Source organism: Lissotriton vulgaris, chromosome 3_2 (genome assembly GCF_964263255.1).
Source record: "Lissotriton vulgaris chromosome 3_2, aLisVul1.2, whole genome shotgun sequence".
NCBI lineage: Eukaryota > Metazoa > Chordata > Amphibia > Caudata > Salamandridae > Lissotriton > Lissotriton vulgaris.
In genome coordinates this window covers 190,031,062-190,055,532 of record NC_141690.1, presented here as the reverse complement: position 1 = coordinate 190,055,532, position 24,471 = coordinate 190,031,062, and the positions used below count along the sequence as shown (strand labels likewise).

At 43.3% G+C, this 24,471-nt stretch overlaps 1 protein-coding gene across 2 annotated transcripts in view; it reads right to left on the bottom strand.

The window, feature by feature from the left end:
* Nucleotides 1–24,471, bottom strand: part of MXD4 (MAX dimerization protein 4) — a 316,347-nt gene that overhangs the window by 96,743 nt on the left and 195,133 nt on the right. For both annotated transcript variants that reach the window (XM_086964200.1, XM_086964201.1), the window contains one exon: nucleotides 2,941–3,055. In XM_086964200.1, coding sequence (XP_086820326.1) covers nucleotides 2,941–3,055 — 115 coding nt within the window. The remainder of the gene's footprint in view (nucleotides 1–2,940; nucleotides 3,056–24,471) is intronic.

Here is a 24,471-nt window from a genome sequence, read left to right as displayed (position 1 = left end):
GGTTGGTGGACAGCGTCGGCAGAAGCGGCTGTCAGATGTTGGTCCTGTGCTCTCCATGCCGCTGGAGTCAAGCTATCCTGGTTGATGAGGGCTGAAACCCCGAAACCGGTCCTAGGATGCTTGTTTACAGTTCAGGGAGGACCTGGCCTGGCAGTTCAGGCTGGACTGTTCCCATTGGACACAGGGTCAAGACTGATTTGCATACGGCTGGGTTCAAACTGTTATGGCATGGTGAGCAACAAAACAATAGATTAAGGCCCAGATCTCTCTACAGGGGTGAATGTATGACAGTGTTCTGCATTCTGTCAATCAATTGTTCTTTTTGTATGTAACAAAAGGACATGACATGTTACCGATATATACATTATGAGACATTCAAAACATATATGCGTAGTAAGAGTAGTACTTATCGGTCTCCACATCACCAAGGCGTCAGGACTCTGCCACCAGAACACCACCAGCACATTGGTAACATCTAAATGTGATTGACACAAACCTGCTAGCATAATGGAGACAGCGTACTGTTAGCCAGTAGAGAAGACCGCCACGGTCAACTATCTCTTGCCGCAGCATCTAAATACGGAGGGTGGACTGCGGTCAGATTGATATAGTACTTGGAACCCCCACCAGGATAGAACAGAGTCCAGACAATATCAAAATCAGGCCCTGTGTAATGGATTGCTGATTACCGTTACCTTTTTGTAAATGTTTTGCCTTATCTTTGATTTTTTTTAATGATTTACATACAGTGCGAGTGTAATAGACGGGTTTGAAAATACAGCCATGGAAAGCAGTGCTGTGAAATCCTCATGTAGCAGAAAAAAAATCATAATGAGAGGCCCCACCTATAATGGGAGGGGGGTGGGGAGTTGACTCTTCCTGGGGCAGTAGGGCCTATTTAGCAAAATATAACACATTCATATGCTTAGTTATTAGTGTTAAAGTGCCCAAGTGTTAGGTAAGCAAGACGTTTAAAGCATAAGAATCTATGGAGGAGATAGGGACTAGGCTCCACCATAATTTCAATTAACAGCCTCAAACTTGTACATCGTAGGAGCACAAATCAAATTCGTTCCAATACTTGAATCTGTGACTTCATTTCTGGTCTTAGTAGAAGTCTCAATCAGAGCAGAGGAGATTAAACTTCGAAATATTATTATTGATCCAGTCTTGCCCTCATCACCTAATCTAAGAACATAGGCACAGAATTTCATTCTAAAGTATTTTGAGAATCAAAAGTAGGATCTACTCTTCATACAGCTTTGCTTTGGCACCTGTTTTGTAAAGTAAAGGTGTTAGAGGAGGTTTCAGATTTTGTAAAAGCCTAACCTATTTCTGAAAAAATTTCAATATTAAACTCTTGTATGGGGTTGAATTCTTGAAGAAGACGAGCAAACATAAGCATTTTAAATACTAAACACGCGGATTAATACATTCTGATCAAGAATCAAATATTTCTTTCCTGGCACATACATGGAAATAAAATCAACAAAAATACTTTTGATGAGGCAGCTAAGTGGATAAAAATGAAATGCCATGTTTACTGACCTTTACTTCTAAATCTTTTCTTTGTAAGATCTTTAATAAACTTTATTTATATACCAAGACAATACCCTTTAAGTCGAGAGTGATGCATAAATTATGCAAAGATGGAAGCAGGGAAGTCAGCTGTGGTGGACAGCAGCTCCTACAACACCACAGATATACTGAATCTGATCATCTTAAATGTCTGCTTGTCTAGCAACGTTTTTAAGCATAGGATTAGCACAGTGACATCCACGCAAAGGAGAACTCTGGTTAATTCCCAGGTTTTGGTGGGAGCTGTGCTAACCCTATGCAAACACCACTGTCATTTTAAGATATATATATATATATATATATATATATATATATATATATATATATATATATATATATATATATATATATATATATATATATATATATATATATATATATATATATATATATATATATATATATATATATATATATAGATAGATATATATATATATTTATATATCTATATATATATATATATATATATATATATAGATATATCTATAGAGACCTAAAGATGGCCTTGGAAACAGCACACGATTCAATGACTTGAGCTCAGGTATTTTTCATAACTCTAAAATGTGTAAATTACCTTAGCATCAACAAAAAGGTTAATGTTATTATACGTAAAGAACACATTGCACAATAAATTATGCGGATAGGGTTATAGGATTCCTGCAATGATACAAAACAAGGGTTGGCATGTGATCGAAACCTATGTCCATCCGATCCTTTGGATGCAATTGCGAGAATCGCACTACAATGTACATTATAATGTGCTATGTTTCTTTTGTAGTTGTTCCAACTGGGCCACCGTACTTTAGTCAGCAGCTCTGTTAACTCAAGTCCTCTGTACAATGCTCACGTGTCAGATCATTCTTCCCGTATGTCTTTGACCATACACTACACAGAAAGCTCTCCATCTGTCTTTTTTGCAAAACTCCAACAGCTTTTCTAATGCTCCCTTTGTTCAACCCGTCAACTATACGTCTAAATAGTCCCTATCCTGAATATGCCCCTCTCCCACCTCCTTTGTGTCCAATGTTCAATTAAACCTCCTCCAACTTGTAATTTTTTAACTTTTCCTAAACCATCTAGTCTTTCTTCAGTTCTACCACTGAAATGTCATTCCGGGTCTGGGCCGCTTTATGTTCTTGACATAACATACTGACTATGCTCACAGCATACAGAATAGAAACTAAAAGTCAACTTCTTGGCCAGTAGTAATGTTCAATCAGAAATAACAGCTTGGAACTATGTTGTGTTCTCTGTGAGTTACAACAGCTTTACAATCACGAATAATAAGAAAACTGCTCTGAAATATCTTCCTTTTGCAGGACACACTTTAAAACTTAATAAGCAGGCAGTAAATAATCTTACCTTAATGTGCATTTTTGCTCTTTTCAAGAGACTTAAAGTGGTATGTCTAGTGCTATCTGGTCCAAGTGGCACAAGCTGCTTCAACTGCTCCAGATACAGCCGGAGCTTCGCTCGTCTGTAACAATGAAATTGAAAAGACTTTACAATAAAAAACACATACAAAGAGAAAATAAACTCCCAAAACTAATATGCAAGAATTTATTTAAAAAAGGGACTGAAGTTTGATATTTATTTGTAATGTTTCAAATTCTGATTATATTCACAATCAAAACATTGTTTTTGTGCATTATCTATTTTGGGAAGCAACTGAGCTCTTCCATTACATCAAACTGTGACTTGTTTTGTAGTCTTAGTAGAAGACTCAGTCTACAATTCGCTTAAAACTAATTAATTGCCTTACTCCAGGACCCATACTGCCTCTTAAGCCTCCAAAGAACTAAATCATATGTTCTAGAAATAAAGACACTAAACTGATGTAGGGTCAAAGATAAGCATGGTAAGGATCTTGAACCCCATTAGGGTACGAAATGGATGATATGTGAGGTTAGCAAACAGGCAAAACCCGATCGTGCTACAAAGCTTATTACAGTCCAGTCACTATGGTCCAATTATACTCCAGCTTCTTCCTTTCCTTATGCCTTTTGATACCCAATCTTTGAAAACCCCTCCTGTTCCAGCTGCATTACGAAGCCATCATGACCAGCAACCCTACATGTTTTACAGACAAACTCACCATCCCTGGTGGTTCTTGGCACACCCACAGCAAGGACATCAGACTGCAGACTAAGAATTGTAAAAACAAGGATTGGCATAGCCAATAAGTCTCGTCTTTGGAACCTTATAAGTGCTTATCCAGAGCTATTGGTTTCGCCAATGTCTTTAAGCTATGTTGTGGAGCAGCACGACAGGCACACTCACAAGCAAGGTTAGGGCTGGTCATTTTCGCTAAGAGACCAGTGAAAGGGAGGTCACATAAGACAGGGTGCCTTCCTGTTTCAGGTTTGCATGAGTGACAGTTTGAGGAAAGGGAAGTAAGCAGGGCAGTGGTTCTGTGGACAACAGTAATAGAAACGTGGAGCTATTGCAGTTAATTGCATATTATTATACATGTATGGCTGAAGATTTGTGCTGGTATGTATAAAATATGGGACTAGTGCGTACAGTACGTAGGTTGAAAGTTGCAGGGGGTAAACAAGGGATGCACCAAGGGCAGTTGCTGCTGGGCAGGCAATTGTGGCAGCTCAACTCTCTCTGCATGTGGATGATCCAGATTCGCAGGGCAGGAAGTGTTCTTTTACAGTGGGAAGTGTTCTTTTGCATTGGAGTGAGTATGAGGTAGCGTTACGGCTCTAAAGGGTGGCAAGAACTCCGGTTATAACTCTCTACCACCCAGGCAAGGGGTCCAGTGACCAGTCTCCGAAAACCAGTGTCGCTCTCTACCCCGGCCCTAACACGCCCTCGTTCCTCACCTGCCTGGTAGTGGTCTTACTCTCCTTTGCACCACCAGCCAGCGGCCTCCCGCCTGCTCCTCCAAGACGGACGGAAGTGACGTCCATGCCAGATGAGTCTCCAATTTACAATAAACTGACAATAGGAGTGGGAGGGAGGCTACTGCTGAGAACAGGGCGAAGGTGTGAGCCGAACGGACTAGAGGACCGCCTCGCCCCAAGAGGCACTGAGGCGCAGCAACATGATCTACAGACACCATCAACAATGCAGAAAAGAACGAGAAATACTGGCGCTGAGGGGGCATATGCGTTTCACTCTTTGTTTTCACTCAGGTCCATCCCGGTCTAGCCAGTCGTGTCCTGAAAGGATCTTTGTACGAGTGTTCCTTCCACCGCCTCCTCTCGCCATCAAAGGAGCGTGGAGGAGGGTCGTTGGGGTGGAGGAAGTACAAAAACCAGCGATATCCATAGTGACAGGCATAATCTTTGATGATTGATTGCTGAAGTGGATTTGCGAGCTCAATATTGCTTAATGCTAAACACTGCCACCTCACACAGGAGCAGCAAAGTGCCCAACGGTCACAAGTAGTTCGTTCAGTCAGTCATGGCTTTTTAGCCATCAGCTTTGTGCAAGCTGGGACTATTAAAGCCCATATTTACTATGCTAAAAGATAACGCACTGTAATAAGCACAAGGGTCCAATAGCGCTGCGCAGAAACTAAATTTATTGAAGCGATTCCACCCACAACATGAAGCGACCTACTGGCCCGGTAATCAAGCGGCATCTAACCAATGTCATTCAAACCCTATGGCACTGCAAACAAGCAGCTGCCACAGTCTAAAAAAAAAAAAGTACTTGTACTGTGTAACAACCAAGTAAAGGGGCCAGTCGCCATGGGAGTATACAAATGATGACATGGCCGTACTAAGGAGGGACTAACAAGCCTATTAACGAATACAAAGGCAGCATTTACAAAGGACAAAGACACAAGCCAATGAGAAATATGGGGGGGCTTCTCCTACGTACTCTACATACAACAGATCGCTCCAGAGCAGCCCTTGAGCGCTGGCTCAGGCTCGACCTAAAAAGGAAAAACAAGGAGGTAGGCCTTTTCATCTATGCACCCAGAATCTGGAACAACATTGTTGCATCCATCAGCACCGCCCCAGCATTGTTCCAATTTTGAAATAAGTTGAAGATTCATCGTATTAAAGAATACATCACAAAGAACTGACAATCCACAAACCAGCTGTATCACTCGTTGACTTTACGCTGGTCTTTGAACATGTACAATGCTACACTGCTTTTTGGCCAGGTTCACGCTATAGAAGTACCATATACATACATAAATTTAATGGATGCCCACTAAAGGTGCATTCTCCAATGAAATTCCGACGGAAAATCCATCGAAAGTGAAAATGGTAAAACCGGTTACCATTAGGTACTGTGGGGCGGGGTACTTCGAACATAGTGTGGCAAGCTGCTAAGTGTTGTTCCCTGCAGGAGCTGTGTACAGTGGAGTTTGGCACAGGGCAATGCTGAAGGTCATCAGAATACTGAAAACAAACACTTCCCCTCATATAGTATTTGCAGTTGCCAAATTTTTAATGGCCATGTGGCACATCAGGAGAAAATTATTAAAAGCCTGACTACCAAAGGATGGAACTCTTATATAACTGTAATGCCGATCCGCCTCCTGATCACCAAAGGGAACTGATTATTTTTTCCCTTTTTCCTCTTTCAAAGTAATGTTTTAATATAATGTTTTAATATATATGTGGACGTTTTATGATGTATGCTTTTATATGTATCTTTTATGGCCTAAATGGCCGAAATAAAGAATTTTTGGATTGGATTGGATTGGCTGAAGGTCATCAGGCTGTGTTCACAGCATAGTGAGGTGATGGTGGTATTGACCATGGTGCGGCTAAAAGCCTTTCTGTGCCCACAGGCAATAAGGCAATACCTCAGAGAGTGCCAAATGCATTGCTCTGTAGGCTATGATGTCAAGCGAATTAGACAGCAAGGCTACTGACTGTTAACCAAGCACATTCAGCATAGCTGAGTGTCATCCCTCTCACTGACCACCTCAGCAACTACCAACTCTTTCACGCTAGACAGTTCGGCTTCAGACCCCATCACAGCATAGAAACAGCCATCAATGCATCTACAACCGACATTCGCATGATCCTGGACAGAGGGGACATTGCACCTCCTAGACTTATACACTGCATCTGACACAGTCTCCCACACCCTTCTCAACCAACGCCTACCGTAGATTGGAATAAAAGATCCTGCTCTCTTTTGCATTTGCTCTTTCCTCACTGGCAGAACACAAGCAGTCAGCTTGGCCCCTTACTCTGTGAATGCCCACAACCTCATCTGTGGAGTTCGGCAAGGTTCATCCCTCAGCCGGATCCTCTTCAACACATATGTGATCTCTCTGGCCAGTGCCATTCATGTCCACGACATTGACATCCTCTCCTATACCGAAGACATGCAACTCATACTCTTCCTCTTCTTTTCCGATAAGACTCCCAACACAAAGACCAGGTTTACCCGTCTGCATGTCCGATATCACCACCTGGATAAAAGCCAACTATTTCATACTTAACACCTACAAGACCGAAGACGTGATCTTTGGCAGTAACATCTTGCTATGGGACTCCGTCTGTTTGCTAACAGAACTAGGATTAACATCCACCCATGCTCAGAACTTCAGGATCATCATGGTCACGCAAGTGAATGTCATTACAGCATCGTGTTTTCACACCGGGAAGATGCGGAGAAAAATCTTCAAATGGATACTGTACAACAAACAAAAAAACATTACACACGTCTTCGTCAATAGCAAACTGAATTACAGAAACACCCTCTAATTTGGAATCAGCAAGCAACTCAGCAGAAAACTACAAATCATCCAGGATTTGGCAGCCAGAATGACTCTCAACCTCTCACGTAGCACTCTCATGGGGGATGTGGCCAACCAACAAGCATGGCGACGTGTCCTAGCGGAGCTCTGGACCGGGGCCCTATATCTATCCTGACTAATACATGCAAACCGGGCGTCACTAGACCCTAAAAAGTTGCTCCTGGGTGATCTGAGGAGACACCCCACCGAAGACCAAGAAAAACGGCAAGCTGCTCCTGATTGGACGCTGCGGACACGGACAGCTTTTCCCAGCGTCGCAACCTGTACTGAAAGTTGGACGGAGGCCACACTACGCAGCGCAGAGACGGAATCCTAGCAGACGGAACATCGGAGGTGTGCTGGGGGCCCAGCAGAACCAGGCCACTAAGATTGTGACCAACTGGAAATACCGCTGTGACCACTATGCGAAGACACCACAGTTCGGAACGACAGCGGAGCCCCCCACTGATGAGGTATGCTCTGCGCGTCATGGCAGCTACCACGTTACTCAATAACTAATGAGAAGGGGCTGTGGAGGCAGTTACTGTACTGAGTGGCCGTGTTGGATCTGCTGGGCACTTTGATCCCAACGAGAAGCTACAAAGACCCACAGTTTCCTTACATTGAAGGGAGGGAGCCCATATCCGGTGCATTGGTGACCCCGTGATCGCTGAGATGGGCTGGTGCTCGCAGGAGCCTTTTTTATACCTGCGCTAAATGCCACAAAATACAATCGAAGCAGGTACAGACACTTCCCTGGAGATCTGTACACATACCCTGGTGCTTCCCTCCACCTGGGCACTGAAATCAGAGTGGTTAGCCGGACCGGAGGTGCTCTCTGGCGTTGTGGGAAGCAAGTGAGCAGTCAACTGCGGATTGGCGGCGCGGCCCGATGCGATGGCGGTGTTTCCTGACGGGGTGCACAGAACATAACATGGCGGCAGTCGCACTATGCAGGGTATAAATAAAGTGAGCTTCAGAGATAGCTTTTACCCTTAAGAGCTGTGCCATCAGGCCGACACAATTAAACACTAACCCGAGGGCTACAGCGCACCAACAACTTCTGTATTGCAATGTGGGGACCCAGGCCTACTCCATTACAGATACCAGGATCGCGGAGGCAATCCGGAGTTCATGGGAGCCTTACTACGTGTGGAAGTCCGATACAACGCATAACGTTGCCATACTCTGACAGCCCCCACTAGGGGTCTACTCCCCTATTTCAGTGCTTCCCCCGCCTGGTTGTTGAAACAGGAATGGTGGATCTGTGCAGGATTGCGTACCAACATTATGCTGAACTGAGAGAAAATAAACACAGAGACTGCTGGGAGCTCCCACCTAATGCGGTTGTCTCAGACAAAATACTGAAAATAACCTTGAATTTTATTATTACTGCTACCCTGTTACCTCAACCTGTTGCTTTGGGTCTGATTGGATACTGGATTAATTGGAAAGGCTGATATACAGTTAAAGACTGTGAAACACATGGCATTTTCCTGAACTCACCTTAACTCTGCAGTTTATAGCGTGCAGTTGAACTAGGAAGTGCAATTATTACTTCACTTGTCTAAAAGTACTACATACCATCCGGTGCACAATACGTAATATTGCTGTTCTACAATGGGCCGCACCAGGGGGAAACCAACGGAACTGCAGACCTCAGGAAAGCAGGACCACGCGGAACAGGAGGAGACAAATAGTGACTCTGACCAGGACTGTATACCCCCAACCAACGCCGATACACAAGCTGACAAATTGGACCCTTTTGGGAGACAGTTCCTAAACTTGTCAATGAAGTAGCACAAGGGGTGGGGAAGGACAATGTAGAATACTGTATACTAGGAGTCAGTAATCCCAAGAAGTCACAGAACACCCTAGCTACATTTACTAATTTATTATTAATGCTGGCAAAAAGAGCAATCGCAATGCGCTGGAAGTCTGCACAACCCCCGACGGTGCTATCATGGCATGAGGAAGTAGTGCGCTGGGGAAAGGCCGAAAGTATGGAAATACGGAGAGAAGAAAATAGAGGACTTAGGAAACCCCTAATTTCCATGGAATGGGACGCACTGTTGGAACAATTTATATCTGCTAAACAATCATTGCATTAAAAGATAACTATATTGGATCGGTTGCTGATATCTCCCCCTCCCCCCCCCCCCCCCCCCCCACCCCGTTAAACAACTAGCGCCAGTAATAACCCTAATGGGTCATTTCTATAAGTGTTGTGAAATAAATTATGGAAATATATGACTTGCACACTATCTTGGTTGATAGTATTAGCTATTACTACCGTTACAAAGAGTCTGGTGGGGAGGGAGGGAGAATTGGTAAGGTGTTATTGCCATGGAGGAGGGTGGGTTTAGATTGTTTGATAACTGATTGCAATATACCCTGTATATAATGTTCTTGTATACAGAGGGCTCTTTATTCAAAAATCTAATAAAATATGTTAAATAAAAGAAAAACGTAGCACTTAATTAAAAAATCTAATAAAATATGTAAAAAAACAAAACGTAGCACTCACATCATACCACACCTCAAGGAGCTTCTCTGGTTCTAAATACACAAACGCTCAGAGTTCAAACGCCTCACTCACACCAAGCACTGCACAACATACACTCAGGATACCTCAACAGTTGCATCTCTTTTCACAATCCTTCCAGACACCTCGCCTCAGCCAAACTCCTACTCACACACATCCCATGCATACACAGACTTAGAATCGTAGGCTGGACCCTCTCGTACATCGCTCCAAAAGCGTGGAATGACCTCCGACTACACATCGGAGCCTTCGCCTCTCTTCTTGACTTCCACAAGAAACTGAAGATCTGGCCCTCTGAATAGAAAGCGAGGTTAGACTCACACTTGCTCTGAACCATGATACCCTCCCGGGTGACAGTTCACTTTAAAAATACGCATCACATCCTTTTTCGGGATGTTATGTGGGAAACTGGGAATGTAATGCTATTCTGAATTAACTCCGCTACCAGTCAAACCTAAGTGTGGAAAGATGCAAAACTCCTATATGAAAATGTTTTTCTAAAATGTCCTGTAAAATATATCTTCACACCTGATGTCGATAACTGTAGCTTTGCTTTTATTCTTACTGTATGAGCTTGGATGCCCGCTCGGTCTGTATATTGCTAGTTTAACATATGAAACGATATGGTGAGCAATGAATGTAGAAATCAATTACTTTATTACTATATCTCTAATTAATTTATGTAAAGATGTTCTGAAAATCACTTTCGTAGACTTTCTATGAACTTCAGTTCTTAGTATGAGGATAATGCATGCAAATTGTGAAATAGTCTATCCACAAGAGATATACAGAACAGTGGAAATAAGAAGATTGCAAGATGTACGTGTTAATTTACATAGGAAAATAACACTAAGAATGCACTTGGGAATACTTAACCATTTCAGGTAACCTGTTTAAGAAGCATACATTTTGGCTTAGATGTCATTAATACATCATTTGTAGTGGTACTGTGACCCAAAGGTATGAGAAATGCAAAAAGAACAATTGATGGACAGAATGCAGAACAATGTCATACATTCACCCCAGTACAAAGATCTGGGCCTAAATCCGTTGTTTTTTTGCTTACCATGCAATTCCAGTTTGGACCCAGCCATATGCAAATCAGTCTTGACCCTGTGCCCAATGGGAATAGTCCAGTCCGAACTGCCAGGCCAGGTCCTCCCTGGACTGGAAACAAGCAGCCTAGGACCGGTTTCGGGCTTTCAGCCCTCATCAGCCAGGATAGCTTGACTCCAGTGGCATGGAGAGCCTCGGGGAAGTTTAGGTAGCCAATCTCTAAAACCTCAGGTACCAGATCACTAAGTTGAACTGCTTGGTATCTGGGTTCCTTATTTGGCCTGATTTTGTGGGTGGCCGCAGGGTGTGGCCTTGTCCTGCCCCTGGACTGCTGTCTACTAAAGGTGACCCTCAGAGTAGCCTACTGCAGGACACCCGTAGACTTTGCGATCTTGGTATCGTTCTTGATTTATTCTAACATCCCGTCCACTTGGGGACCAAAGAGATGTTACCCATTGAATAAGATGTTGAGGAGGTGTTGCTGGAGTCTCAGTATGAACTTTGAGAGTCTTAGCCATGCGTGGCGGCGGAGCTGGAAATTGGTGTTTATGCTGTGGGAAATGGTATCCACAGCGTCATTAAAAAACAGATGATGGTTTTGGAAGGAAAATTTAACCTACCCCGTTTGTGTTTCTTTAAACCTTTATTTATGACATTTTTAGTACAAGCAAGCCAAGCAAGTACTCAATGAACAACAGATGACACTCGCGTCATCATGGACCAGGGATACTCCACAGCCCTTATTCTGCTTGACCTCCACGCCGCTTTCAACATGGTCTCCCACCACTAACTTATCAACAGTCCCCATGACGCAGAAATTCAAGGACCAGCCCTCCAATGGATGCTCTCCTTCCTGTCCGGAAGAACACAACGTGGTCAGGCTGCCTTCTTTCACATCCAAACTCAAATAAGTAATCTGCTGAGACCAATGGGGGTCATCCCTCAGCCCCACCCTCTTCAACATTTACCTAGCACCCCATGCGAAGATCCCCCACTCCCATAGACTCAGCATCATATCGTACGCCGATGACACACAGCTCATTCTGCCCCTCTCAGAAGACTCCATCAACACCAAAAACAACTTCAAATGCTGAATGACGGAAGTCGCCACCTGGATGCACACCTACTGTCTAAAATTCAATGCTGAGAAAATGGAAGTACGGACTTTGGACCCAACAATTCCCCCTGGGAGACCACTTGGCTGTCCAACTTGCTCAAAATATTCCTGTTGCTGGTTAGCATCCCTGGCATCCAGACGTGGGTAGGTCCCACATTGAGGTGCTACGCACTAGAGACCTCTACTTTCGGTCTTTGTTGTGGTTGGTGTAGACGCACAGTCTGCTGCACCTACTCTGGAACCAATAGGTCCATGAGAAGGACGTTTCCCACTCTACTTGATATTTATATCCCCTACACAAGTTACTTTGGAATCCGGCATTTTAGGAGCAGTACACTTAGGAACATCATGACTGCCTCAATGAATTAGAGAGTAGATTAGGTACCTCTCTACCCTGAAGAAACGCCACTCATCCATTAGGAGAAACAAGGCATGAAACATGTCGACCTTTTAACCACACACTATCGTTTCACAATCCACATTCGAGCTGTAGCAGGTTTAATTCTCTTGCCAGTCTTGACTCTTGAAGTCTGTTTTTAACCATGGCACCAGTATCCAGCGAATAAAGGACATTTTGGACACTTGTAGCTCCTTTTAAAACACCACTACACCACTCTACTCACCTTTTCTTTGTGTCCCACTACTTCACCTGAATAGGGCCATACAGTTTTACATCATTAAAGATCTCTGGCAAAGAGCAACCCCGCGGGACCCGTTGGGCATTGCAGCACCGGCCAGATGAGGAGCTGCCCTATGATGAAGCAAGACACCTCTCGAGGTGTGTGAGGGCCCTTGCTCCTACCGGAACACTCCCCCTCCCTTGATTTGTTCCTTCTCCCGCTGTTCGTCCACCTTTCCTCCCATCCACTCCCTGTCACTCTCCTCCCCACCCCCCAGGAACTGCTTATCCTTTTGTGTACAGATACTGCAATAGCTAGGCCACTAGAAGATGTTAGGGTCCTTGGTACTAAGACCTCTGTTTTCAAAGGCTTTCGCAGAGGCTAATTCTGAAGTATGATCTAGGATTTGCTCCTCAGGCATCTTTCTCATGCCACAAGGAACAGATAAATAGTTTGCTATCATCCAATCCAATTTCATTAGAGGAACACCGGGCTGTTTGCCAACAGAATAATTTACAAACCCTAAATGTTCGGAGTGGTGGGTGCTTGTGTGAGACAAACCGTTTATCTCCATTTAACACAGTTCATAAATGTTGGTTGAGTTGGACAGGACCTTAAAATTTCCACAGAAACATTAAGCTACTTTGTTGTGTCAATTACTGTCTTGGTCTATGATTTGGCAGAATTGAAACACCTTAGTGTACAGTGGTGTTTCCTTGGGTCACAGAGATTTGCAGGGAAGCAACCAGGGTATTTATTTATTTATTTATTCAAAGTTTTATATAGCGCGAACAAGATCTTAACAGATATCAGAGCGCTTCACAGTAGGGTATCATCATCCATGTTTACCTTCCACTATGGACTAGAAGCAGTTGATAAGACGGCCTTGGAATTTGTCTCTCTTAGTCTGCCCGCTGTATTGAAGACAGGAATAAATTGTGTCAATTTTAATGTTCAGCGTCTCTGACTCAATTTGGTCAAATAGCATTTGTGTAGCCGTAGGTTTCAGTGTGAGTGTATAACCAAAGGTTAAAGTGACATTATAGTTAAGTGTTGAAATAAAGTAAAAACTAACTAGTGGGATTAGGGTATTAGTTGAGGGGGGTGAATACCCACCTCAAATAGTAACCACAACCCATGTAAGGGCAAACATAGTCACTAAATTAACCTGAGCTCAACCCCCTAGTAGAAATAGCACAAAGCAGGCAGCTTAACTTAGAGGCAATGTGTAAAGTATGTGTACAGTTATCAAACAGTAATACAGTAAAAACACAAAACAAGGAAATCCCAAACCAATTTATAAATTTGGAGTACGTTTTCAAAAGTAAAATGAAATTACAGCAACAAACATCCATTAAGTAGAACTGGAGTCATGAGTTCTTAAAAGTTAAGATTCAAAATAGAGCCAAAAAACATTAAGCGCCAACCGCGGTCATCTGGTTACGCTTGACTGGGACATGGTTTAATGCAGTTTACATACAAGGATCAGGTTTGTTCCGGTGAAGAGTTTTGTCTTCGAACTTAGTCTCTGGAATGGAAGTCATAAACCTCAGCAGTGCTAGTCAGCAGGCTGTGGCCCAAGAGGGTGCCACAACATTGATAGCTGCTGAACGAGGTCTCGTTGAAGCCACTGACTCAGAGTGGAAGACATTTGATACAAAAAGTGGGGGATACCAACCAATTATGGGCGCACTAACCTAATATCAGGGTACAAATTTATACACAATTTACAATCATAAGATGGTGCCTCTAGAGAAATGATGCGTATCCTACACCACTGGCTCCAAAAGAAGCGGCAATATATACAATAACCTCTGAGCACACACCCACAGTTCACTTGTATAATTCGAATGTATATTTGGCAAGTAACTCCAATCCTCAGGAGTCGAATTAATAAGTATAATTTACAAAGTCAATGTCAAAAGAGTCAAACTTCCAATGTGAAAAGTCCTTGTAGTTTATTTCATAGAATATTCAATGTTGATTACACCAGCCAACACGTGTTTCGTCGTGTACTTAATAATACCTCGACTTCTTCAGGGCTCTGAATTTAACAGTTATCAATCACTACATTACGGTCCTCCCAGCATAAATCAATCATCATTCTTAGTGTTCTCATCTAATCCAATCCAGCACTAGCATACAGCGTTCAATTCTCCACTCATCTATCTGCTTCCACCAGTTTCTATTATCTGGTGTGTTCAACAAAATTATATCTTAGGCTTCACTTATCCACTACGCCACGGTCTTACAATAATATATTCAGCACAGGGTCGTTATCTTCTCAAGATTCTATTTGCGGCTATCAAAATTTCAGTTCCTTCTAGTTTCACGACCACCTGTGTTCCGCGCAATCGTAGCGTGTCCAGTATCCTCCGACGTTACCAAGCACTGGAAGACATTTGAATTTCTTGCCTAGAGAAGGCCCCTCTCTGGACGGAAATATTTCACACAGTTGCCCGGTGAAGATTTTTATATTCAGACTTAGAGCCAGATATACAAAGCTTGAATCAGGTTGCTTGCGACATGAAAAAAGCCTTTTTAAATGTACAAAGCCCTATTTGTGATTCAGTAAATTATTACCGAATTTCAAATTGGGTTTGCAAGTCGCAATTAGGTAGGGGGATGCCAAGGGTGTCCTTTCCTAATAACAAGTTTCTGGGACATGTATGAATGTTTTGCAACCAGAATGTGGTAGCAAAACATTCATACTTTACTGACTCCATGAAGGAGGTGGTAACTCATTTGCAAACGGGAAGGGGTCCTAAAAGGACCCCTTCCCATTAGTGAATGCGGGCGCCAACATTTTTTAAGAGCAGGCAGTGGTCCCAGGGACCACTGCTTGCTCCTAAAAAATGAAAAGGAAATGTTTCATTTTTCCTTTTTGAATGCATTTCAAAATAAAAAACTGCTTTAATTGAAAAGCAGTCATAGATATGGTGGTGTGCTGACCACAGCAGGCCACCATCCCCGTAAGTACTGGTTATTCCCAATGGGTCGCAAATTGCGACCTGTCTCATTTATATTAATGAAGCAGGTCCCTTTTGACCTGTTGGGCATTGCAAACAGTGTAAAACACACTGTTGTACGTAGCTGTTTGCGATTTCCTAATAGCAAATCGAAGAACTATTAGGAAATCGCAAACGGAAGTCTATGTACATCTGGTCCTTAGTCACTTTTTTAGAGCCCAGATTCTTGCAGCAGGTAAGGCTGTAGATGTGGAGGGCTCTGCGAGGCCAGATACCTTCTTCAAGAGGTCCAGTGGACTTGGATTTGCTGCTGCGGAGAAGGACATAGCTGGAGTAACCTGAATGTTTGACCTAGCGGCAATGAACATTCATTTCATTGACTTGGGAGGTCAGGCCCATTCTCCCTTCGGTTATCTGAGCAAACAAATTGTGAGTAAACTTTGACAAAAGCCAAGGGCACAGGAAATTAGAGACGGCACTTTACTTTGCGGTCAAGACTCACTTCAGCAGAGGGGCGCAGCAGGGCCCAGGGCAGGTCCAAATGTAACTAATAAGCTGGAAATGCAGGAGAAGGACTCTTGAAGCTTTCTGTGTCCCTGTAGCCAAAACAAAAGCCAGTATTATGACGCTTGGAGTCCACTTCTTAGTCCTGGGTACAAGAAAGAGAGCAGGTCCAGTCTTCTAGGCTCTTCTGGGGTCACAGGCATCGGGTACAGTCCTCTTCTGTTATTCCACAGGTCCATAAGTAATATGAGGAGGGTGCTGTGGGTGCCACATTTTTGCCCAGTGCCAGCCTGTGGGTGGAAATCTCCTGACCACTCCCAAACCAATGGTGTAAAAGTTCTCAGGAGAGACCCTATCCACGTTTGTAGCACTGCCTGTGTGTTTCACTCTAAACAATCCCGCAGTGCCCCTCTCTGCCCAAAGTCAACATTGGAGAACCTTTGATTTTCTTCTGTGTAGCGCTCCTGTGGACATCCTGGAGGTGTGTTAAGGCAAATGAGCAACCCCTCCTCTTTGGTCACTTAAAAGCTGACTCCTGACTGGCTTGGGGGGCAAAGGATAGGGGCAGGCCCAGGTGTTGGCTACATCTTCTTGTGACAAGGTAGGCCCCTCTGAAGGTAATAAAGGTCCAGGGCACACCCCAGATGGGTAGCCTGCGAGAGAAACAAAGCACCTCACCACTCGCAAGGCCTTTGTCATAGCTCTAGCAGCAAATTCACTCCTCATTAAGAGGGCCATCCAGTTTGGGTGACAGTTGGAAACTAGTGCAAATGAGCTACTAGAGGCTTTAGGAAGGTAGCAGGCAACTTTTTAAAAGTACCTGTTTAAAAATAGTTTGTAGTAAACACTGAAAAAATATGAACTCTGTAGCTGCTTCCTAAGCTGAGAATGCAAATATTACATTTAATACTGTATCCCATGGATTTCATATGGGACAGCCAAAGCAGCCACTGTGTAAAAAGGTTTGAGGTCATTTTCCCTGTAAGTCAGTATAAGATTAAACTTTTAGGTTTCTTACTTATACGATGCACCCTGCCTTTGTGGGCAATAAACCCTATTCTGGGGTGACTTAGAAACATTTAAAATGGTTAATCTGACAGGTCAAATCTGCAGTGAAATCCTGCATAGCCAGACTACTAGTGGCAAGCCTACAGTTATGGTTACATTGTCTCTGTAGTGGAGGGCACAGTGGGGACTGCAGTCCATTTCTAACATTTTAATTACAGGCCCTGGGTATACCTTAGTGCCACATTCTAAGGAATATAAGTAAGTAAAATATGGCACTCAGGGGGATACCAATTTCATCTTGTCGAAAGGGGGAGCGAAGGTATTTTACTACTGGTGAGTAGGAGTTAAGTGCACAGAGTTCTACCCTCAGCAAAAACAGTCAAGGCAAACATCCGAGGATACACTGTGCAAAAGAGGGTTGTTTCCAACACTAATGTTGAAAAACAAAAGACCTCTGAAATTCACCAGCTATAGTTTATTGATCTAACTATAAGGTGTGGTCCTGCCATGCACTACTTATGATCTCACATTCTACATTAGTCGTGACATCTTAAATGACATCACTGATCACATTGCAAATGAAATCATTAATGACATCACTGTATCAGTATGTCAGTGTGTGTGTGTATATATATATATATATATATATATATATATATAAAAATATATACACATAATCTGAGGTTCTACTCAGATTTCGAAATAATTTCAAAACTAAAGTTTGAAAAAAAAGCAATCTTTGTAATTCACCAGTTATAGCTTATAGATCTTACTGTCACTTGCACCCTGCCATACACTGCTTATGAATTCACATATTACATCACTCATGACACCACTGATTATATCACAAATTAAATCATTCAAAACATCACTGTATCAGTTTGTGTGTGTGTGAGTGTGTGTGTATATATACTGATGAAGGTGAAATACTGAAATGCATTTACAGATTAAATCAGTTTGCAAAACCCCGAGAGTGCTCCGATCTCTGTAGTTGTTGTGTAACAAGACGAATCCGCCTGTCGTCCACGGATGCACCCGCTGGGAGTTCAGCTGCCTCGGTTGGAACTGTGTTTGGGATGAAATTGGCAGACCAGAACTGCTGCTGCCGGAACCTGATGTCCTAAAGCAGAGGTCTTCAAACTTTTGGATGTCGAGACCCCCCTGTCAACATTTTCAGGCTTAAGGACCCCCTCCTGACAAAAATTTCTAAACCTCTAGGCAAGGCTACTGGAATTATGAGGCAGGTGAGTACCAAATTATGCGACAGGCTTGACTAAATTGTGTGAGTAGAAAATGTAAATAATGTTCTGTGATGCTGCGTATTTTGGGAAAGATTTCATCCCATCAGTACCAGTTTATAACTAAAATACAGCAATTAACATAAGAAAGATGTCTAGTCAACCTTTGTGAAGGGCCTCCCACTCCGCAGGAATACGCACTGCCACATTAGAAGCTCACCTGGCCATGGCCGGGAGCAGCAAGGGTTCCTTCAAACCCTGGCGGTCTTGTGCAGAGTTAAGCAGTTTACCCATGCCCCTTTCCTCTCACCCCCTTCCTTCCATCCCTCTCTTCTCTCCTCTTCCAACCCCGGATCCCTCTCTCACCTTGCAGGCAGATGGTTATCAGCCCCAGGACACCTTTTGGTAACAGTAGCACACTACAAATGTAAATAATAATAGGCAGAAGCAGGGGATCCATTAGACCGGAACTTCGGGGTGGGTTAACACTCCCAGCCAGAGCTGGCCCTAGCACTGGTCGCACATGGTGCAAGTCTTTCCACCTTCTCCATGAATTCCCTCACTACCACTCACCAACAATGCCCCTCCTCTCTATAGCACCTGTCTGACAAACATTTCATTTTTTTATAGCGCTACTCATAGTTCACTCACACTCGGTTCTGTGATGTGCATGGTATATCTTCTTTGTACCAGGGCACTTTAACCTTCTGCACTGTGTGGATAACAAGAGTGCTCATGTGACTGCACGGTGAGCAATGCAACAGTGTGAGAGTAGGGTAAAAGGAGTGACTACAGGGTGAGTGAGGTGACCATATGAATTTAGGTTCGGCTGTAAGTGCAGAGTGGGACGAATTAGTGCATGGTTAGTGATGGTCTTGTTTGAGTGAGCTACAGATTGAGCAGTGAGGGGGACAGGTGAGTAAAGTGTCACATGAGTGCAGGGTGAGAAGTGTGCTTGTGCGACTGCAGGGTGGGGTACAGAGTGAACAATGCAAGCGCATTTTTAGTGCAGAGTGATCACTGTGAGAGCAGGGTGAGCGGGTGAATGTTGTGAGTGCAAGGTGATCAGTGTGAGTGCATTGTGATCAGTGTGAGTGCATTATGATCACGGAGTGCAGGGTGAGCGGGTGAATGTTGTGAGTGCAAGGTGATCAGTGTGAGTGCAGGGTGAGCGGGTGAATAGTGTGAGTGCATGGTGATCAGTGTGAGTGCATTGTGATTGCTGTGAGTGCATGGTGATCAGTGTGAGTGCATTGCGATCAGTGTGAGTGCATTGTGATCAGTGTGAGTGCATTGTGATCAGTGTGAGTGCATGGCGATCACTGTAAGTGCATGGCGATTACTGTGAGTGCATTTTGATTGCTATGAGTGCATGGTGAGCAGTTTGAGTGCATTGTGATCGCTGGGAGTGCAGGGTGAGCGTGAAAGTGAAGGCGAGAATAAGAAGTGAGTTGTCTGAAAGCAGGGTGCATTCCCAGAAACTTGAAGCGTAGGGTTTCAGATATAAGTTAAACTATTGCTATAATGGCATTAATCAGGGATCGAGGGTGGAGGAAATAAATAATGTGTTGATCCTGCAACAAACTTCCAGTCTTATGATTAGGGTTACCAGCTCATTATTTTGATGGCCCAGAAATAAGCAGTCACCTAAAGCTGTATTTTTAGCACTTATCTGTGAATACTTAGAACAGCAAATATACATAGAAAGCACTTTTAATTGTGTTCTAGGGATGCCTCAATGATCCATGACTGATAATTAAAGAGAACAAAGACAGAAAAGTCACATAACTAATTAATACATACTTTTTTATTTACAACTCTATTTAGTGTCAAGAGCAGGTCTCTGCAGGCTCTTTAAACAACACACAGCAGGCATGTTTCTTTTGACAACCCAACTATATATTCCTTTTCATTAAATGCATTCTCACACTACAGCAGTAAGTGTAAAAATACGAATGCAAAGAATAGGCAGAGTGGGGGCCCAGGGGCCCAGGGGTTACTGAAACCATAAAAAAACTAAGCCTTGGTAACCATTTAACAAAGGCATGTAAATATGCTAATGGTCTTTAATGACCGGTGAAAAACTCAGGCGTGCTCGAGATAAGACTCCAGACACTGCCCAGCCAAGCCCCCAGCAGCGCGAGCTGCACTGCAGCAGCCCGGGCTGAGACACAGGATGGGGGAGCAGGGAAGCTGAAAACCTGTAGGCCAGGGCAGAAGTGTGACTGTGAATACGCGACCCCTTCACATCACTCCACGGCCCCCCTGGGGGTCGCACCTCACAGTTTGAAGACCCCTGCTAGGAGGACGCGGACTATTCAAGTCTGTGGTGACCCAACCATAAGAGGGACACCAGCAGGACTCTTGTCAGCGGTAGTGTGGGGGAGGCAAAACCAGACCACGAGAGAAAATAGTGGCTACACTAGAAAACGGCAAAATACAAGTGGAGTGGTGGCCGCAGCAGAAGATTTCAACTAATGAGTTGCATTGTGGGACATCAAGGCCAGTCTCAATCAAGTACAGATGCCAACGCGAATAGACTACTGCCGTTTTCTGATAGGTGTGAGCCCTGCCAATGAGGTGAACTAATGTTTAAAAGGGTGCGTGGCTGTGCGATATGAAGGACTGATTTTATTTATGTATTTTTTTTTCAGCACTGATGAAGATGAAATCCCGAAATGCATTTGCAGATTAAATCAGTTTTCAAAACCCCAAGAGTGCTCCGATCTCTGTAGTTGTTGTGTAACAAGACAAATCCGCCTGTCGACCGAGGATGCACCCGCTGGGAGTTCGGCTGCCTAGGTGGAACGGTGTTTGGGATGAAATTGACAGACCAGAAACGCCGCTGCCGGAACCTGATGTCCTAGAGGGACGCGGACTATTCAAGTCTGTGGTGCCCTAACCATGTGAGGGACACCAGCAGGACTCTTGTCAGCGGTAGCGTGGGAGAGATTCACAACCAGACAACGAGAGAAAATAGTGGCAACGCTAGAAAACGGCAAAGTGCAAGTGGAGTGGTGGCCGCGGCTAAAACTTTCAACTAATGAGTTGCTTGTGGGACATCGAGGCCCGTCTCAATCAAGTATAGATGCCAACGCGAGTAGACTACTACTGTTTTCTGATAAGTGTGAGCCCCGCCAATGAGGTGAACTGGGTGCGTCGCTGTGTGATATGAAGGACTGATTTTTTTAGCATTGATGAAGGTGAAATACCGAAATGCATTTGCAGATTAATATATATATATATATATATATATATATATATATCCCATCGGCGGGTGTGTCATATGGAAATTGGAGAAGTGTGTCAGCGGGTGCGCACACCGCTTCCGTTAAAGCCCCTGAAGAGAAGCAGATGGAGCTTCGAAACGCGTCGGGCAGATCCATTACGGAGCGGCATCTACAAGCGGATCCCCGTCCTCACCTACACATAAATTAAGCTGCTGCTCGTGTGCTACTCAAGAGGTGGACAACCTGGAGTGACAATATATATATATATATATCACCTACTGGCGGTCGCCAGTAGGTATATATAGTTGGGACCTAGTTGCCATAGGAATTTCCGAACATTCTATTGGGAATAACTTTGGCGCCGATTAAGGGATCTGTTTGTAATTTTCCTTAAATTTGCCTCGCTCCGCTTCGCTCCTTCCGTGAAAGTTTCGGGGGGATGTCATTTGAGATGTCATAAGTGATGTCACTGACCATGTCATGAATGATGTAATATGTGACATCATCAGCAGTGGATTGCGGGTGCGCGAAATATAGTTAGTACAACTAACTATATAGGAGCAATTTCAATGGTTTTTTAAATGCTAATTCCTAACTATAGAAGGCCTGAAACCTATGGTTTTTTAAGTATATATATATATATATATATATATATATATACACACACAAACCTGCTTCAAAGCTGCTTCACACGGTTGTTTCTCACCAAGCAGACACGGGCCCGTTTTAGTGCTCGACTCCCAAGTTTATTTGTCGGCCATTCCGCGTTTCACCACTCAAGTGGCTTGATCAAATGACAACGCTGAAAACGGTACCAGACCTATTATAATGCTACACCTATGCACGTGATAACTTTTGTAAATTGAACATAGAAGAAACATTCAGTTTGTACGGACACTTGACCAGCTTGCAAATCAGAAATAAAAGATACGATATTTACACGGCTCTGATAGAGAATATATATAATAAATTATGTACATGTAGGCTAATTTATCTAAAAACATTGCAATGTTCCATGTTTTTAAACTTTTTTTATATGAGCATAAAAATACAATACAAAAGTACCAAAAATATATACTAATGCCTAAAAACCTTAAAATCAGCAATGATTAGGTCAAGGTTATTGTTAAGTCACCATAATTTCATTCTAAATTAGTGGAACCTTGGGAACATGTACAATTATTTTCTCTGAGCTGCACAAACATATCAATTCAACCTCAAAACAAGTCATGGGCTGCTCATATTAAAATTAATGCATAAATGCAATTTATATTTTTATCGTGATGAGCGCCCCCGTGGGTCTAATGGCAATTACTGGGTGCCCTAAAGAATGTTTCGAAAAAGCATATCATAAATATCTAAAAGGCAAATATGTGTAGTGTGAAAAAAAGTACATGAGGTGAAAAAGTGTGTTAAAAAACCAAAATGATCATTGGTTAAGAGAAGTCTCAGCAGCTATATTAACAATACTTTGTAGATTGTAAGAACTTGAAATATATCTCATAAGGTTAGCAAAGAGGTAGATGTAATATTATGTGCAAAGAAGGCTGTATGGGAGAAGGATTTGCGGGGCTTCAGAAAGCTGCGAAGGGCACATGGGTGCTACAAATTGTGTGTTTCAGACATGTGTGCAAATCCTCTGTGTTGTTAAGACCCCCCGGGGTTTTGCTATTGAGATTAAGGATATAGCGAGTTTCCAGTTTGCGCATCTTGTGCTCCCTATCGCCACCCTTCTTGGTCTTGGGGATGGCATCTATGGCATAATACGAGAGATCATGGAGGTTGTTGTTATGTACCTCTCTGAAGTGTCTTGCAACTGGGTATGTCGGGTCATGGTTATTGATTGCCCGAATGTGTTGCAGGATCCTTTTATTAGCCGTCAATTTAGTGCTGCCGACGTACTTTAAAGGGCATGTGCATTCTAAGATGTAGATTGCATATTCAGTCTTGCAGTGGAGGGGCTTGTTGATTTTAATCTCCTTGTCACTAAAAGCGGTGCAATAGCTTTTTTTATTCATGCCATACTGACACGCTTTGCAGGATCTGCACTTAGTAAACCCGTTTGTTGCCATTAGCCAATTAGGGGATGGTGATGTTTCGGGACTACTGGAAACTAACTCGCTATGCATGGAAGGTGCTCTCCTGAAGGTAATGCTGGGTCTAATGGGCATCTCTGCGCCTATTACTGGGTCACTTGTAATCAAGGCCCAGTTCTTATTCACAATCCTAGTGATGGCTTTTTCTTCGGCGCTGAAAGGGATTATTAGTCTTACTGGTTCAGTGCAGGCTACCTCCATTGTAGTCTCCTCTCTGATTTTTTTTAGGAATGAGGAGCTTTTCCCTGTCCAACCCTAAGGTTTTTTTAATTGCAGTTTGGATGGTTTTGAGAGGATATCCTCTGGCGAGGAACCTGTCCCTGCATTGTTGTTGGGCTTCTACAAGATCTGCCGGATTACTGCAGATTCTTTTGATACGTAGCATCTCCCCGTAGGGGATGCTATTCACCAAATGCCTTGGGTGGAAACTCGAAAAATGTAAAATGGAGTTACCCGCAGTCTCCTTTCTATAGAGTTTAGTTTCCAGCTTTTTGTCTGCCACATATACCTCTACATCTAAAAAAGTTGATTTTAATGCAACTGATGGTGGATGTAAAGTGCAAGTTGGCATTATTGGCATTAATGTACTCCACAAAATTCATGGCTTCGTCAATTGTCCCATCCCACACCCAAAACAGGTTGTCAATGTATCTGTAGTACAGTTTTACATGGTCATCAAACAATTTCTTGTGCGTGCTTTTGAGGACCAGCTCCTCCCACCAGCCCATAAATAAACAGATGTAGCTGGGGGAGAAGCTAGCCCCCAATGCCACACCCCGCATTTGTTG